Source organism: Ochotona curzoniae, unplaced genomic scaffold (genome assembly GCF_017591425.1).
Source record: "Ochotona curzoniae isolate NIBS_2020 unplaced genomic scaffold, NIBS_Ocur_1.0 contig_43, whole genome shotgun sequence".
Taxonomy (NCBI): domain Eukaryota; kingdom Metazoa; phylum Chordata; class Mammalia; order Lagomorpha; family Ochotonidae; genus Ochotona; species Ochotona curzoniae.
Window position 1 is genome coordinate 12,203,505 of NW_024466218.1, and position 16,953 is coordinate 12,220,457.

Consider the following 16,953-nt stretch of genomic DNA (forward strand, 5'->3'; position numbering starts at 1 on the left):
GACATCTTGCTGGCCTCTTGCTGGTTGTTGTTCTCAGTAGTCTGACCCCAAAATAGGATTCTGCCAATGCAAAGAGTGGGGTTCTTTTGTGTGCTGTATGTTGATCAGTTGAGGCTTATTTGAGTCTCTTGCTTCAGCAGAGGGGGAAAGCTAACTGGATTGGAAATTTCTGATAAGTTCTCAAGGACATATTTGAAGTTGACTTTCCTTTAACAAATGAGTTATAGTCATTTCTTAAATTACATAAGAAAATGGACTTTCTTTTTAGAGTGCCACAAAACTTGTTATGAATGGGAAAAATGTGGATTTTTTCAAGCATGTTGTTATCAATGATAAAAGCCAGAATGCTGCAGCCACTGTGCATGACCAAGTTGGAAAGCAAGGTGACATGCAATTGAAATAATGAAAAATGAGATAGACACAAAATAAAGGCTACAAAAGTGGGTGGTCGGAGGGAAGCCCCGTTCTCTGAGGAATGAGGTTGACATAGAAGGCTCACTGACCTTGGTCTCCAGTATAAGCAATCCGTAAGCTCAAATTTTCAGGCACAGTCTCCCCTGCTCTTCATATCAAGTATTACTGTTATTTTTCACCAACTTCCTGTAGCACAGAATTCCTACTTTACTCTCTCACTGAAATTTGGAGTTTCCTTTAATTAACTGAATGCTTACAGCAACTTTATTAGTGACAGCCAAACTACAGAGACCAAGTGAGTGTTCTTCAACAAGTACAAGGATGCGCTATGATGAATTCATACAATGGAATTTGATTAAATGAAGTAAACATTGATAGATATAACAAATAGTGGTGAATGAAATAAGCCAATCTCCAAAAATTGCATCCTATTTGATTCCATTTACAAGACATTCCATGAAAGACAAAACTTTAGTAATAGAAAACATAGTGCTAGGCATTAGAATAGGAGAGATTGTGACTACCTAGGAATAGTAGAGTGAATTTTTATGGTAATGGAATTTTTTGTATCTTAAGTGTGGTGGGTGAAAGAATCTCTGTATGTATTTCCATGTCTTCACTATTGTGAATTGCACTGCTGTAGCTATAGTGTTGCAGGTCACTCTCTCATATGCAGATTTCATTTCCTTTTGATATATTCCCAAGAGTGGGATGGCTGGGTCATACAGTAGGTCAACTCTCAGTTGCCTGACATACATATTTATAACAACACAGTTCACAATAGCAAAGCAATGGAAACAACCCTGATGTCTGTCAACAGATAATGGATGAATAAACTGGTACATCTACGCTATAGAATATTATTCAGCTATAAAAAATAGTGAAAGCCTATTATTTGCAACAAAATAGTCACAACTGGAGACCATGACACTTAGTTAGATGAGCCAGTCCCAAAAGGATAAATGCCAAATGTTCTCTCTGAAATAAGACAGCGTTTAGTCAAATTACAAAATAAATAGATATAGGTAATCAGGCTTACTTGAATCAAGTATTCATATACTCTCACAGATCAATGGTATAATGGAGACTAGCATACTGGGAGGTAAAGTTACTACAGTACACATCTCTACTCCTGAATAGAAGTGGGATTCCCATTTTGAAGCATAAAAATAAATCATACAGTGTGATACCTCCACCTATACATACCATGTTATGATACATTTAAATAGCAGAAAGTTAATATTACAACTGTTACTTAGGGACTATACTACTATGATAACTTGAGGAATGATAACAGGGGATGGGGAATGGAGAGGTCTGGAAGGAGGTGAGGAAAGAAAACCTACCTATACCTACAAAACTGCAAAAAAAAAAAATAAATTAGACAGGCCTGGTGCAGTGGCCTAGCAGTTAAAGTCCTTGCCTTGAACATGCCAGATTCCATATGGGTCCTGGTTCTAATCCCGGCAGCCCCACTTCCCATCCAGCTCCCTGCCTGCGGCCTGGGAAAGCAGTTGAGGACAGCCCGAAGCCTTGGGACCCTGTACCTGCATGAGAGACCTGGAAGAAGCTCCTGGCTCCTGGCTTTGGATTGGCTCAGCTCTAGCCGTTGTGACCACTTGGGGAATGAGCCATCGGATGGAAGATCTTCCTCTCTGTCTCTCCTCCTCTCTGTATATCTGCCTTTCCAACAAAAATAAATAACTATTTAAAAAATAAATAAATAAATTAGAAAAAACCAATGCAAAGAAAAGAACCTATATGTGTATTAATATTCATAAGACCGCATCCCCTAAAAACATCAGTTTTACTGTAAGTTCTTAAAATTAAAAACTTCTGCATGAAAAATTTTTCCTGCCTTTGATCTCAGTATCTCCCATATTGATGCTGCATTTAATTTTCCAAAGGACATATTGGTAGTTATTTTTAGGAACTCCATTTATCATACTATAGAATAGCATTACTCAAACATTCTAATCCCTACACACTTTTAATAATTGTTGTGAACCCTAAAGGACTTTCATGTAAGTTGTATCTATTTAATGTAATAACTATTAATGCTTACTATAATGGAAATTAAAGCAGAAAAAACCTCAAATATTCATTGAAAATAGTAACAGTAAGCCAATTGTATGTTAATATAAAGAATATATTTTTGCAAAACTTTTTTTAATAAAGTTCAAAGAGTATGCTGTACATTTTTGCATCTCTTTAATGTCTGGGTTAATAGAAGACAGCTGGATTCTGATATCTGCTTCTGCATTTACACTGCTGTAATATCTCATGTCACGAACCTCTTAGAAAATTACACTGTATAATCATGAGAGAATAAAAGTGAAATAGCTAAATAACATCATAGTATTAAAAGAATATGTTTTTTACATTCTTACATCACATTGTAAGAACTGCTGTTTTGGGGCCCGGCACCCTGGCCTAGTGGCAAAGTCCTCACCTTGAATGCGCCGGGATCCCATATGAACACCGGTTCTAATCCCAGCAGCTTCACTTCCCATCCAGCTCCCTGCTTGTGGCCTGGGAAAGCAGTCGAGGATGGCCCAAGGCTTTGGGACCCTGCACCCGCGTGGGAGACCTGGAAGAGGTTCCTGGTTTCCAGCTTCGGATTGGTGCAGCACCGGCCGTTGCACTCACTTGGGGAGTGAATCATTGGGCAGAAGATCTTCCTCTCTGTCTCTTCCTCCTCTCTGTATATTTGACTTTGTAATAATAAAAATAAACAAATCTTAAAAAAAAAAAGAACTGCTGCTGCTTTAGGGATATTAGAAATGTAGACTGGTCCCAAGTTATACATTTGATAATGTCTTGCTGTGTGTTAACTCATCAGGGAACCTTGGTATTCCTAAAGAAGTTTGCAACCATAGTCCTTAATTTATCACCAGGAAGTTGTTTTGTTTTTGCTAATTCTAGTAGATTTTTCAGGTCTTTGGTATCATAGATTGGATTACCCTTGGTTTCAAGCTTTTGTATTCGTGCTTCATTCACAAGAAGTTTTTTGGCATAAAGAAGTCCTCATTGTGTCATTCTCATCTTATGTCATATGTTAAGTACCTGCTTTGATAAAGTTGAAATACAGATTATAAATCTCTGCTTGATTTTGAATGGTCCACAATAGAAGAGAGAACAACTAACTCAAGATTTCTGTTGGTTTAATCCCTCTGAATTACACCTGTTTCCTCAGCAGGTGTATGTCAGACCCTCTCTCCTCCATGCACCTCTGCAGGGAAGGTGTTTCTAGTGATTCAGAGAGGAGGACATGAGAAACTAAACGTATCAAGGCCAATCTTAATACTTCTGTACCTGTCTTCAATACTTTATTGGAACCAACATTTTCATATTGCCGTCAGTCAACTTTCTCTTAACACTTGCAATAGTAAAAGTAAAACAACTCACTCTACTTTGAACTGTATACTAATTGAGTTAAAGAACTATTTTACTTGTGGAAGACCTTACAGAAATTCTAAAGGTGTTTCTGGAATTAGAGCAGCAGAAATCTAAACAGTCATTTGGCGATCCCTGCAACAGAGTGTTCTATTTATTGTTATTGGTTGCTACACCTTCCTTCCTTAGCATTCTCTATAACTCTCCCTTAGTTGATGTTTCTTCTGGATAGAATGAAAATAAAGGTACTTTAACTGATTAAATGCCAATTACATTCCCTTTAGCGAGGAAACAAATTAAAATCCAGTGACGCCTTCAAGCATGAAGTGTACCTTCATGAAAATGAGATCTACTCTAATCTCTGGTGGTGCAGTGAGGATCACATCTTTAAGTGGAGCACAGGCCTGTCTCTTGAGTCTGTAACTTTAAAATGCCTGTGAGGAATTACCATCTGCACCTTATTCACATTCTCTTCGTATTTTCCCAGACCTTTCACTGCATCAGGATCGTCTATCTCCAGGCTCTTTCTCTCCATTCTCGTTCCTTCCCCTCAGCCAACAAATATGCTCAAGGATCCTGCTCCATGAAACAAGGATGTTGTCCTCATTTTCTACTTCTATTTTCTCACCTTTCTTTTATTCCTAGTCTATCACTCAACTAAAACTAAGTTTCCCATAGCCACTGGTGTCCTAATTTGCAGATCTTTTGTTTCTTTCCAGTCCTCATCTTACTTATCAATAGCAAATTATGCAGCCAACTTTTTAGACTCTGGTTTTCACTGCTTATTTCCCTGTTGGGTCTTGGTTCCTTTGGCTCTCCCTGCTGTTTAAATAGTGATAATTCCATCCTCTTCACTCTTCTCAACAAATATCTTTCTCTATGGGAATTTTAATTCATTCCCATGACTTTAGGTCATATTTCTATGCCAGTAACTCTAAAATCTTTATCTCAAACTCCAGATTTTCCCTCCTGAGATCCAAATATGCCCTCAAAACTGCATGATAATATTATCTAACCCATATGGTTTGCAGAGTCTTCAAATTAAATATCTCCAGATTTCTTCCAGTTATCTCAACCTCCCTACCAAAGTGACTTACTCTTTTCCTCTGATTTTCAACAATGTATTCAGGCTAAAATAACTTACTAATAATGTGCACCTAGTATGTACTAGGTACTGCTTATGAGCCTTTTAAGTGTTTCCTCATTTAATCACATAAATAATGATAACAGGAGATAATGATGGAAACTAGCCTTTGGATAGTGATTACTTGCTGGGAACTCTTTTATGCATCTTAATGTTTATTAATGTAATCTTCACAGCAAGCCTATGAGCTACATACTATTATTAAGCTCATATTATAGATAAGGAAATGAGGGCTAGAGAGGTTAAGTAACTGCTTAAACAAATCACATTTATCAAAACCTACAAATAGTTATAGAATACCCAGTTTTGTTTCACATCAAAGCTAATACTTTTTTTTAAAGGCAGAGGTACAAAGAGAGGAGGAAAGACAGAGATTTTTTCCATCCACTGATTGACTTCCCGACTGACAACATAGCATATGGGTCTGGGACAGGCCACAGCCCAGAGCTTCTTCCCTCCCACAAGGATGGCAGGGACCCAGGCACTGATGCTGTCTTCTGCTACATATAGAAGTGGGGTTGCCAGGCCTCAAACCACTGCCCATAGAGGATGCAGGCACCACAGGTAAAGGCTTAATGTGCACTAGTCCCAAAACTAACATTCATGACCACGGTGCTGTCCTGTCCCTCAGAATCAAACTCTTGACATCACACACATTTAGGTTATGTCTCCCCTGCCCCTAAAGTACCTGCTGTTGCCCAGAGACCATGATTCTACCTAGCATACCTAAGACATTTGGCGTAAATAAATTCACTACTAAAATAGCCACATCTTTTGGAGTTAGGACTGTGCCTGAGTCTTTTGCTTAATAAACACTGCTAAACAAATTATCATTAATTTTTCTAGTTTTTTCATACCTTATCCTCTTTGTGACCCTTCTTCCATCCTTCTTAAAAGTCTTTTGTTACTGTTTGATGCTCCGTGTAGCAGTGTGCATACATTGCCACCCTAATACCTGTCACGTTCTGTTTTCACTATTTAGTTGCCTGTTTCTTTTATTTATCTATGAGTATTCAACAGTAATCACTCCTTTTTGTACTTACATGCCTGACTATAGTACAGGCATATAGAAATCTCTCACAGTTTTTTGAATACATGCAAATAAAATTTGCATTGATTTTGGGAGCCTGACAAAATGGCTCACTTGGCTAATCCTCTCCCTTGCAACTGCTGGATCCCTATGGGTGCCAGTTCATGTCCCAGCTACTCCACTTCCCATCCACCTCTCTGATGAAGGCCTCAGAAAGCAGTGGAGGATGGCCCAATGCCTTTTGACCCTGCATCTGTATCAGAGACTCAGAAGAAGCTTCTGACTCCTGGCCTCAGATCAGTTCAGCTCCAACCCTTTCATCTTTCTTGGTCTCCTTCTTTCTGTAAATCTGCCTTTCTAATAAAAATGAATAAATCTTTTAAAAATTTCACATTGATTTTGAAATGGAAAGACAAGGTTCCAAAAGTATAATGAACTGTGTCTGAAATTATAAACAATGTGGTTATATGATACCTAACATCATATTCATTGGTTGCCATGGGCATTTAAGTAGGACAGAAATTATAACTAGGAAGTTGTACAATACTACAAATTACAAATTACTTCTTTCTAAGTAGCAGGTAGAATTTAAATGCTAGCTTAGGGTTTTCTTGAACCTCTCTTATTCGAGTCACTCAGCACATCCAGGGGTCATAATGTTCCATGTGCAGCAGACCAAGCAGACCATTTGGAAAGACTGACTTATTGAGATAAACAGCTAAACTAAGTTAAATCCCATCATCACATCCCTGCATTAATTTTAACATGAATTTAGTTTGTGTTAAATGGACATTTGTTTTTATTGTCCCAAAGATTGAACTTTTCCTCCAGTAAAGCAGAATAATGCATCTATATGCTGTTCTCACTTCAGCAGTACATAAAGATTAGTAAATAAGGCTCCATTAAAAATACTTATAATGTAAGTAACATGAGTCCCAGTAGCATTTCTAATGTCCATTAATGCTTATTCTGAGGATCAGAGCTCATTTTACTGAGCCATTTAGTCAAACCGTGTGATTATTTAGAAAGTTAATTCATGCATACTAAAATCTAGCTTAAGTAATGCAGAGGGTAGGAGGTAAAACTCTATGGAGACGATAGTCCTTTTTGTTATTTAATGATCAGCCATAATTAACTTGCAAATTTGAAATAATTAGAACAAATTAAAGGTATTTAACTTTGCCTCCCTAAAGAAAAATTCAAATTGCACCAAATGCAGCTTTAAATTATTCAAGTCTCAGAGGTCTGGGCTAGATTTTTTTTTTAATGCCTTTTTTATGATGAGAATACCAATCTGCTTTTTGTCAGAAGGCATCCTATCAAGTAATTGTTCTTTGTGTTAATAAATGACAGCTATTCTTCTTTGTAAAAGTATTTCAGTCTCCCTAGACTACATCAGCATTTCTGTGGCATTTTAATTCAATAAAACAAAAGGTTAATGTTTTTCTACTTTTTAAGGAATGCAAATACAAGTGATATTCAATTGGTCCTGAATGACATTTAAAATTTGCCATTCAAACTCAGACTATCGCGATATGAGATTTGGGCAAAATAGAAAAGTTCAAGGTTCTCTGAATTATTAAAATTTTATTCGACTTAAAGAACTGAAAACATTTTTCCTTTCCCCATTATAAATTGAGACTACTAAAAGTTTGCATTTTCTAATTTACAATAGTAAAATATGGATATATGGTTCAATTAAAGCTCAGTCATTTCAGAGATTTATATAGTGCAGCAATCCTACATGTTCTTCTTTATCTACATTTTGATCATTTTATCATCACTTTTTAACAACTCAGTAGGTGCTAAATAACAACAGAAAACTCTTCCCAGTAATTCCATCCATATCACTGAATAATGTTGTACCATGAATCATAACACCTCAATGAATTCTTCCATTTTCTTAGGTTTTCTTAGTGATAGAAGTGCATCAAATTTAATTTTTTTTAAAAAATTTTAAAAGTCTGAGAAAGATGTTCCAGCCTTTGTTTCACTATTCAGATGACTACAATGTCCAGGCCCGGGAAGCTAAAACCATGACACTTCATTTGGATCTCCCAGAGGCCCACGCGCTTGGGCCATCTGCATCAGAAGTGGGGTAGCTGGGACTCAGAATCAGTGCTCATATGTGATGCCAGTGTTGCTGATTGAGGCCCTTTAAGCCACTTGCCACAACACCATCCCTGTTTTTCTTTTTTCCTTATTAAGTATTGAGGTTCTTTTTCTGATGGACACTGATACTTTATCCATCAGATTTTCATACATGTGTTCTTTTAACATTCATTGTTAAATATTTACAATTTCTCTTGCTATTTCTTGATATTTTAAAAAAATCTATAGGTTGTTTAAAAATAAGTTAACTATAAGTTAATTAAAATAAAATGAGTTAATTAATACTTGAGAGATTGTTTAAATAGTCTGTTTTTTTCTTTTTAATTGAACTTCATTATAATCAGATTAGATATTCTATCAGTTTTCACTCTTTTGAGATGTATTGAAACTTACTTATTTTTGGAAGTCAGTGAGATATTGTCAGAGTGCCTGCAACACCTGTAGCTGAGCGAGGCTGAAGCCAGGAGTTGGAAACCCAATCTAAGCTCCCCACTCGGGTGGCAGAGCCCCAGCCACGGAGCACACACTGCCGCCTCGTTAGCACAAATTTGGAACTGGTGGAACTGAGGCTCAAACCCAGGCACCCTGATGCACACACTGGCCCTGAAGTTTGAGTTATTGTGTTACTGTGTTATGATCTGTCTTGGTCACTATTCCATGTGTACTTTAGAAAGCTAGTATTCTGCATGTTGATGAAAAGCGACATTCAATTCCTTTGTAGTCTGCTGAATTTTTTTCTTCTTCTTTCAGCTGATGACAAAAGACTACTTCTTTCATTAGCCTTACCAGTTACTGCTACAGTATTTTGAAACTGCTTTAGATGCCTATATATTTACAATTTTTATGTCTGTCTGATAATTTATCCTCTTTACCATAGTGAAAAATTTCTTCTATTTCTTCTGGAAATATTCTTTTTCTTAACATCTATGGTATTTGATAACACATGGGCTTTTCAGCCTTCCATGAATGTTGTTTGTATGACATAGCTTTTTATGTCCATATCAACCTAATCTATTATTTTATATTTACAGTGTGGCTGTTGTAAACAGCGTGATTGCACTCTGCATTCTCCTCTATTCAGATTATATGCCCATTTAATTAGAGTGCATCATTCCTTAAATTCACTTTAATTGCTGCTACTGTTGGATTCTTTTTTTAAGATTTATTTTTATTGGAAAGGCAGATATGCAGAGAGGAGAGACAGAGAGGAAGATCTTCTGTCCAATGATTCACTCCCCAAGTGACAGCAGTGGCCGGTGCTGTGCTGATCCAAAGCCAAGAGCCAGGAACCTCCTCCAGGTCTCCCACATGGATGCAGGTTCCCAAAGCTTTGGGCCTTCCTCAACTGCTTTCCCAAGTCACAAGCAGGGAGCTGGATGGGAAGTGGAGCTGCTGGGATTAGAACCGGTGCCCATATAGATCCCAGCGCATGCAAGGCGAGGACTTTAACCACTACACTGTTGCACCGGGCCCAGTACTGTTGCATTTAAGTCTACCAGTTTTTATTTTATTCACCCTCTCTATCAAAATTGATCTATTTGATTGTAATTATTTGTGTTGTTTGTTTGCTGCTCCTTTGGAGCTGAGGCAGGAGGGAAGTATGAGCTTTTTATATGTTTTCTGTCCTAATCATTATCTTGTGACCAGGCATGCCAGCAGTTCTATATTTAGATGCTTGACACCAGTAGGGGCCAGTCACTAAGTCATGTTCTTAGCTTTAGCTCACTGAATGGAAGGCATGTAGAGCCAGCACTATAAGGTTTATTTGACTGGTGAGGCTATTTTCTTCTCTAGTAGACATTACCGTGGTGGTCAGTTTTGCCTGCAAGGGTTTTGTTTAAGGAAACTCATGGTCCAGGTGGAGAAATCCCAGGCTCAGGGCAGAAAGCACTGAAGCCACTTGGATATCATAAATATCTTCTGAATAATACAGCATTACTGACTAACCTGGAAGTTGGACACACGATGACCATGTAACCAGACCAAACAACTAGTGCAGCTCCAACCAGCCCTTATCACCTACTGGAGCAGCCCAAACATCGGCTTTATTCTTTGTCCTCGTGTGTTTGTCACTTCCTTGCAGTTTTCTCTATAACTTCAAAGCATCCTCATGCAGGAGGATGGTAGGTCTTGAGATAGAGCTATGCTGTCTACAGAGTTTAAACTTTCTCATTCCCTTACTTTCAAAACCGGTGCTTGTTATTGTGATGTAGCACTGGAAACAGGGTCTGTAACATCTCTTTAGCCATACTTCTTTGCATTTTTCTTCCTTAGTGATTTCTGCCGAGATTGCAGTGTAATTCCCTAACCTATTACAAGTATTTGTGGTGCTGACGCTTCATCATTTAATGTAGAATATAGAGGTTTTTGTTATAAAGGTGTATTTATCTCCTAATTCTTTGTGATATTATAGTCATACACATTACATATCAGTGTATTATAAACCTCAGAATGCAGTGTTACCATTTTCTCTCAGTATTGATCTATGTGTAGAAGAAACTAAGGGGAAAACGTCTTTATATTCACCCACACATGCGCTGTTTCTGATGCTCTGCGTTTCTCTATAGATCTAGGTTTCCATCTAGTGTTCTTTTTCTTCAACCTGAAAAACATCCATTATTTGTTAAGCTGTAGGTGCACTGGCAGCAAATTTTTTTTTTATCTCTCTTTAGCTGAAAATGTTATTTTCATATTTTAGAGGAAATAACTAAGAAAAGGTAGAATTCTGGAATGGCAAAAGTGTTTGGTTTGCTTTTCAGCATTTTTAAAGAGTACTTCTGCCTTTGTGGGCCGTTGTTGCTATGTGAGAAGTTAACTGTTCTGTTATTTTTATTATTTTATTATTTTTTTGTTGGAAAGGCAGATATACAGAGAGGAGAAGAGACAGAGAGGAAGATCTTCCATCCGATGATTCACTCCTCAAGTGACCACAATAGCCAGTACTGTGCCGATCCAAAGCCAGGAACCTCTTCCAGGTCTCCCACGAGGGTGTAGAGTCCCAAAGATTTGGGCCACCCTCAACTGCTTTCCCAGGCCACAAGCAGGGATCTGGATGGGAAGTGGATCTGCTGGGATTAGAACTGGCGCCCATATGGGTTCCCAGCGCATTCAAGGCGAGGACTTTAGCCATTACGCTATCATGCTGGGCCCCCAAGTAGTATTTAATTCACCCACTTACCAAGCATTTTAACTTAATCCCTGCTTACTTTAAGCTTGTTCAAAGTGCTGATGCTGTGGCATAGTAGGTAAAACTGCTACTGCTGCCTACAGCACTGGCATCCCATTTCAGCCCTGGTTTGAAACTCAATTCCTCCATTTCCTATCCAGCTCCATGGTAATGTAACTGGGAAAGCAACATGATGGCACCAATCCCTGGGCCCCTATAACTACTTGGAAGACCCTAGCTCGTAGAGCCATTTGGTGAGTGAAACATCAAATAAAAGAGCTCTTTATGTAAAACTTTGTCTTTCAAATACATAAATAAATCTTATATTTAAAACAAAAGCATTCAAAATACTTACATTAGTCTACAATAAAGCAAAATCATCCACACGAAGCCGATCTTGTCATAAAGTGTTAACTACCTCTTATAACTTACTGTGAATACTGCCTTGGAGATCAAAAACAGAATACTTATATGGGCATGCTTTTGTGCCAATTGTAAAGTTGAAAAATACTAAGTTATAAGTTAGGGACTATCCATATTTTTAATAGCTTATTTAGGTAGTTATTTATATTCCAAGTCTAACATGTGGACCATCTTTGGTGAGTTTTATTTGGCTTTTTTGTTTGTTTGTTTGTTTGTTTGACTGGAGGGTCACACGTTTCTTATCTGCTAACTATTCTTGTGTCCTGTATATTTTAGATATGTGTTTAGAGAAGTGAATTTGCTAATCATTCTTGGAAGTGTTAATTTTTTCTTTCGCCAGCAATCTGAATACCAAATGTTCACCTTGAACTTAGATTCATTTGCTTTTATGCTTTGTAAGGACAAATCTGAAAAAGTCCTGGGGTTTCCCTCTAATGTGGCAGTGCTCAGTGTACAAACTCTTTGTTCCCTGTGTATTTTATGATCCTGAATTTTAGTGTTTTTTTTTTCCAAGAGAAAGCTTACATTATGTCTTTTTCTAGAACATGGACCATTTGAAGTCTCAACTGAAGTCCAGGGTATTAATGATAGCTCAATTGTGTAACCAAAACTTAAGTTTCTACCTGCATTGTGAAATTTGGAGTATTTTGATATTTCTATTCTACATCCAACCTTGCAGCTGTCACTCTGGCAATGAAAAAGAAAACTAAAAAAACTAAAAGTTGGTTCTTCGAAAACCTAAATAAAACCCAACAAACACTTCTTTTCTAAAAAAGAAACAAAATTATTTTCATTTGAAAGGCAGAGATATACAGAGAGAAGGAGAGAGAGAAGAAGGATCTTCCATCCACTGTTTCACTCCCCAAATGTTTGCAACAGCCAGAACTGAGCCAGTCCAAAGCCAGGAACCAAGGCCAGGAGCTTCTTCCATGTCATCAACCTGGGTTCAGGGGCTCAAGGACTTGAGCCAACCTCCACTGTTTTCCCAGTTCCTAAGCAGGGAGCTAGATTGGAAATCGAGCGGCTGGGACACTAAGCCTTGCCCATAGAGGATGCTAGCACTTGTCAAGTAGATTACCCTGTTAAGTCACCACACAGGTCTCTTGTTTTTATTTTGAGAGCCAGAATTCCTATGTCCTCTTTGAATCACTCCCCCAAATGCCCGGTACAGCTGAATCTAGAAGCCAGAACCTCCATGTGAACTCCCGTGTTAATGGCAGGGACTCAGCTCCTTGAGCCATTACTTGTTGCCTCCCAGGATGTCCACTAGCAGGAAACTGGAATCAGGCAGAGCCAGCTTTTGAACCCAGGCATTCCAATATGGGGTCATGGCACCCCAGCTGTTGACTAAACTGCTAGGCCAAATGCCCAACCCCTTGGCCTGCTTTTTCTTTGTTGTTTGTGTTTTAGTGGAACATGTGATCTGGTTTTTAACATGAGCAAAGAATCCAGTTGAGGAAAATCAATAGGTCTTAAGAAAGAGGTGATTAACATGCCATAGTCACAGAACACATGGGTCACAATGCTATGAAGAGTATGAATTTAAAGAAGAGAAAAAAAAAGTGTAGTTTTCTTCTGAGACATTAGGACTGGAAAAAATGAGCGAATATGAAATTATATTTAATTGAGCAAGAATTTTTTGTACAGCTATCTTTGTTTTAGGCAAATTAGAAACTGAGTGACCTGTTGAGGTGGGGTTTTGAAGAACACAGAGCAAAAATATTTGTGTGACATGGGTTGAAGATGCATGAAACAGTACTGAGAGGCTAGACTGGAAGTGGGAGCTTACTTCAGTGGAGAATGAATGGATTCCGAAAACTGATAGTCATGAGTATATTAACTTTACCACACAAATAAACAGATGTGGTCATTGAAATAATTTGCCTAGGTTTGGGATTTCTGGGCTGAAGTCCATTTGCATTAAATTCATAATATTGCACTTGTATTCTTCCTGATTTCCTGGCCTATGAATACAAGTTGTATAACCTGAGGATTCATCTGTTGTTGGATCTGCATGGAAAAATGACCCCTACGGTCCTGGAAATTAAAGAGTGATGAATTGAATACATTGCATTGTATCCATTTAATGCCATATTACCATTTTTGCTTCTTCTGAATATATAACCATTTAATTTGGGGTTTTTTTGTTAATTATTTTATGAACTGACTTACTGGAATTCTGATCAACACAAACTGTTGATGTGGATAGGATTATGCAATTTGAATCCTAGTCAAGGACCACCTGAAAAAAGTTATAGGTCCATGGGCACAGCACCAGGGCTCAATTGGCTAATCCTCCCCCTCTAAGCACCGGCATCCCATATGGGCATTCGTTCATGTCCCAGCTGCTCTCCTTCCCATCCAGCCCCTTGCTTGTGGCCTGGGAAATCAGCAGAGGATGGCCCAAAGTATTGGGACACTGTACCCACGTGGGAGACCTGGAAGAGGCTCCAGGCTCCTGACTTCAGATTGGCTTAGCTCCAGCCATTGCAGCCCCTTGGGAACTAAACTAGCAGATGCAAGATCTTTCTTTCTTTCTTCCTCTCTATATATCTTCCTTTCCAATAAAAATAAATAAATGAACAATTGTTTTAAAAAATAACAGATCCATCCTATTCTTGTCCAGAGATTACTTCTGCTCCTATTTTTGTCCAGAGATTAGACCAACTTAATTTTTAGAATCTCACTTTTTTAGTAACTACATCTACCTACTTTTCCTGTCTTCTTTTTCTTGCCGTACATGTTCACGTTATTTATGGGCATGCATAAGAAAAAAAAGTATCATGAATCTATAGTAAACTAAATTAGAAGAAACAAGCTGTTAGAATAGTTAGGGAATAGATAACATATCATCTGAATATTTATCCATAAAATAATAAACTAAGAAAATTTACTAATGATGGAGACACAGTAAATTAGATAGGAATCAAGACATATGTACATATGTTCAATCACTTTATAATGAAATTGTGTAAGGATGGAGCCCAGTTCTTGCACATACACTGTTGCATTGCTCCTTACATAGTCTCACTGTGATAAATACCCTCACAATTGAAAATGAGCAACACAAATGCGGCTTGAGACACATTAGGGATATTTTAATCCCTAATGTTCATTTTCAGCACTTGGAAAACATTTTAGATATGCAAGTCTTGTTTTAGCATGCTCTTTATTTCTACGGATATTCAACTCTTAGTCATACTCTGTGACTTTATTACTAGTTTCATGGGTTTAGGTCTCATTTCCCCAATTCTAAATGTAAGCTTTTTGAGGATAAGGACCATTTCTTCTTCAAAATTATTGTGGCAGGACACAAAATAGACCCTTAGTGGATTTTTAAAATTGCATCTCAATAAAAAAAAAGGAAGTTCTAACTGCCTTGAGTTGCCATGCTGAATTTCAATACCTAGTGATCTCTCTCCTTAGCTATGCCCTCTGCAGTTCATTCATGATTGTCTTTTCAGTTTACTAAGATCAAAGTGCGATGGCTGGCTACTTGGAGCATCACCAACCACTAAGAAGTACCCAGATGCCACCAACAGTGCTGAGAATAAGAGGGAGAAGAAGACAGTCGGGTTTCAGTCACAGGTGGAAGATGATGCTCCATGGACAAGTCAAAAGAAAGATGCATCTAGACCCCAAAGAGGTAAGTTTAGCATTTAGAGTCACAAACTAGAAGCATTGGGGAGAAGGCAGCTGAACTACAAAGGGTTTCCTGCAATGCTGCACTACAGTTAAATGTCACAAACTGACAGGAGCGTGCCAGGCCATGTCACATCCAATAAATTAGTGAAATGCATCTGCATTTTCTTAGAATACTGGTGTGAGAAATTGCAGCCAACTTGTTCCTCTTTTTGCAAACAAGAAGCTGTAAGAATGAGGCAGCCTTTACTATGATCACAGACACAAAATACTGTTCACCATGAGTAAAGAGAACAAGACATTGAACAGAAATCTCTCCTGAGAAATAAACCCAAACTACAGTTAATCCTCAGCTGACTTGTGAGAGGTGAAGGGGAAGTCATACACAACTCATCTCCGTAGCCAACACAAAATGCCGTGAGTAAAACATCTATTGCCTAACAAAAGTGTAGGTTCTTGTCATACATTCTACATCATATATGTGTGTGTTTGTGTGTGTGTACACAATATATATGGTAATTTTTAAAATCAATTATAAATAGCTTCATGAATTCTTGAGTGAAACAAATTTGATTTCTAGTTGATCTTGGAGTGGCTTTTGTCTTTGTTCTCATGGCATCCTTAGAAGAAGGACTTCGGAAGAGAATGGAGCAATTCTGAGCTTCATTAGACAGACAGGAAAAAGGGCAGCGAAATAGCTCCGAGCCCATCTTGCTCTCACTGCTTCTCCGGGTGTCTGTTTTCCTGCTCACAGCCATTAATGCTGATTTCCTTCTTATTTCCCTCCTTTTCTACTGGGCTAGCACCTTTATCCCTGTGGTATTAGTAATCTCTCTAACCATACTCACATGAATTTATTTGAGAATTGGGCATTGCCTTGTGAGAAGAATTTACAGGTATGCCACTCCCTGCTTTTCTACCTGCCACCAGCTTTGTAATCATGCTTTTTTCCAAGTTTTTTTTTTTAGGATTTTTACTTGAAAATCAGAATTACAAGGAGAAAAGCAAAAAGATCTCTGCAATGGCTAAATCTGAGCCAGGCCAAAGCCAGGAATCAGGAACTCCATCCAGCTCCCCTTGTGGGTGCAGGAACCCAAGCACTTGGGCCATCCTCCACTACCTTCCCAGGCTACATTACAACAGTGGCCACTCTTTCTAAATTTTAATCATGACTAATCTAACAAATGATTTAGTTCTTTCCTAGATAACTGAGAAATGACAATAAGTCCCAACTTCAAAAGGAGAACTATTCACAGACCCAGCATGGTAGCCTAGTGGCTAAAGTCCTTGCCTTCCATGCAATGGGATCCCATATGGGTACCAGTTCATATCCTGGCTGCTACACCTTCCTTCCAACTCCCTGCTTTTGGCCTGGGAAAGCAATGGAGGAAGGCCCAAGGCCTTGGGACCATGTACCCATGTGGGAGACCTGCATGAGGTTCCTGCCTCCGAGTTCTGGATCAGCTCAATGCCAGCCATTGCAGCCATTTGGGGAATGAACCAGCAGTTAGAAGGTCTTTCCCTCTGTCTCTCCTTCTCTCTGTAAATATGACTTTCTAATAAAAATAAATAAATCTTAATAAAACTATTCACAATTTGGAGCAAACAAAAAAAGGTTTTGTTTGA

The 16,953-nt window shown here is 38.3% G+C and overlaps 1 protein-coding gene across 3 annotated transcripts in view; it reads left to right on the forward strand.

Moving 5' to 3' along the window:
• KIAA1328 (KIAA1328 ortholog) overlaps window positions 1-16,953 on the forward strand; it is a 205,115-nt gene that overhangs the window by 157,590 nt on the left and 30,572 nt on the right. For all 3 annotated transcript variants that reach the window (XM_040984919.1, XM_040984920.1, XM_040984921.1), the window contains one exon: window positions 15,150-15,331. In XM_040984919.1, coding sequence (XP_040840853.1) covers window positions 15,150-15,331 — 182 coding nt within the window. The remainder of the gene's footprint in view (window positions 1-15,149; window positions 15,332-16,953) is intronic.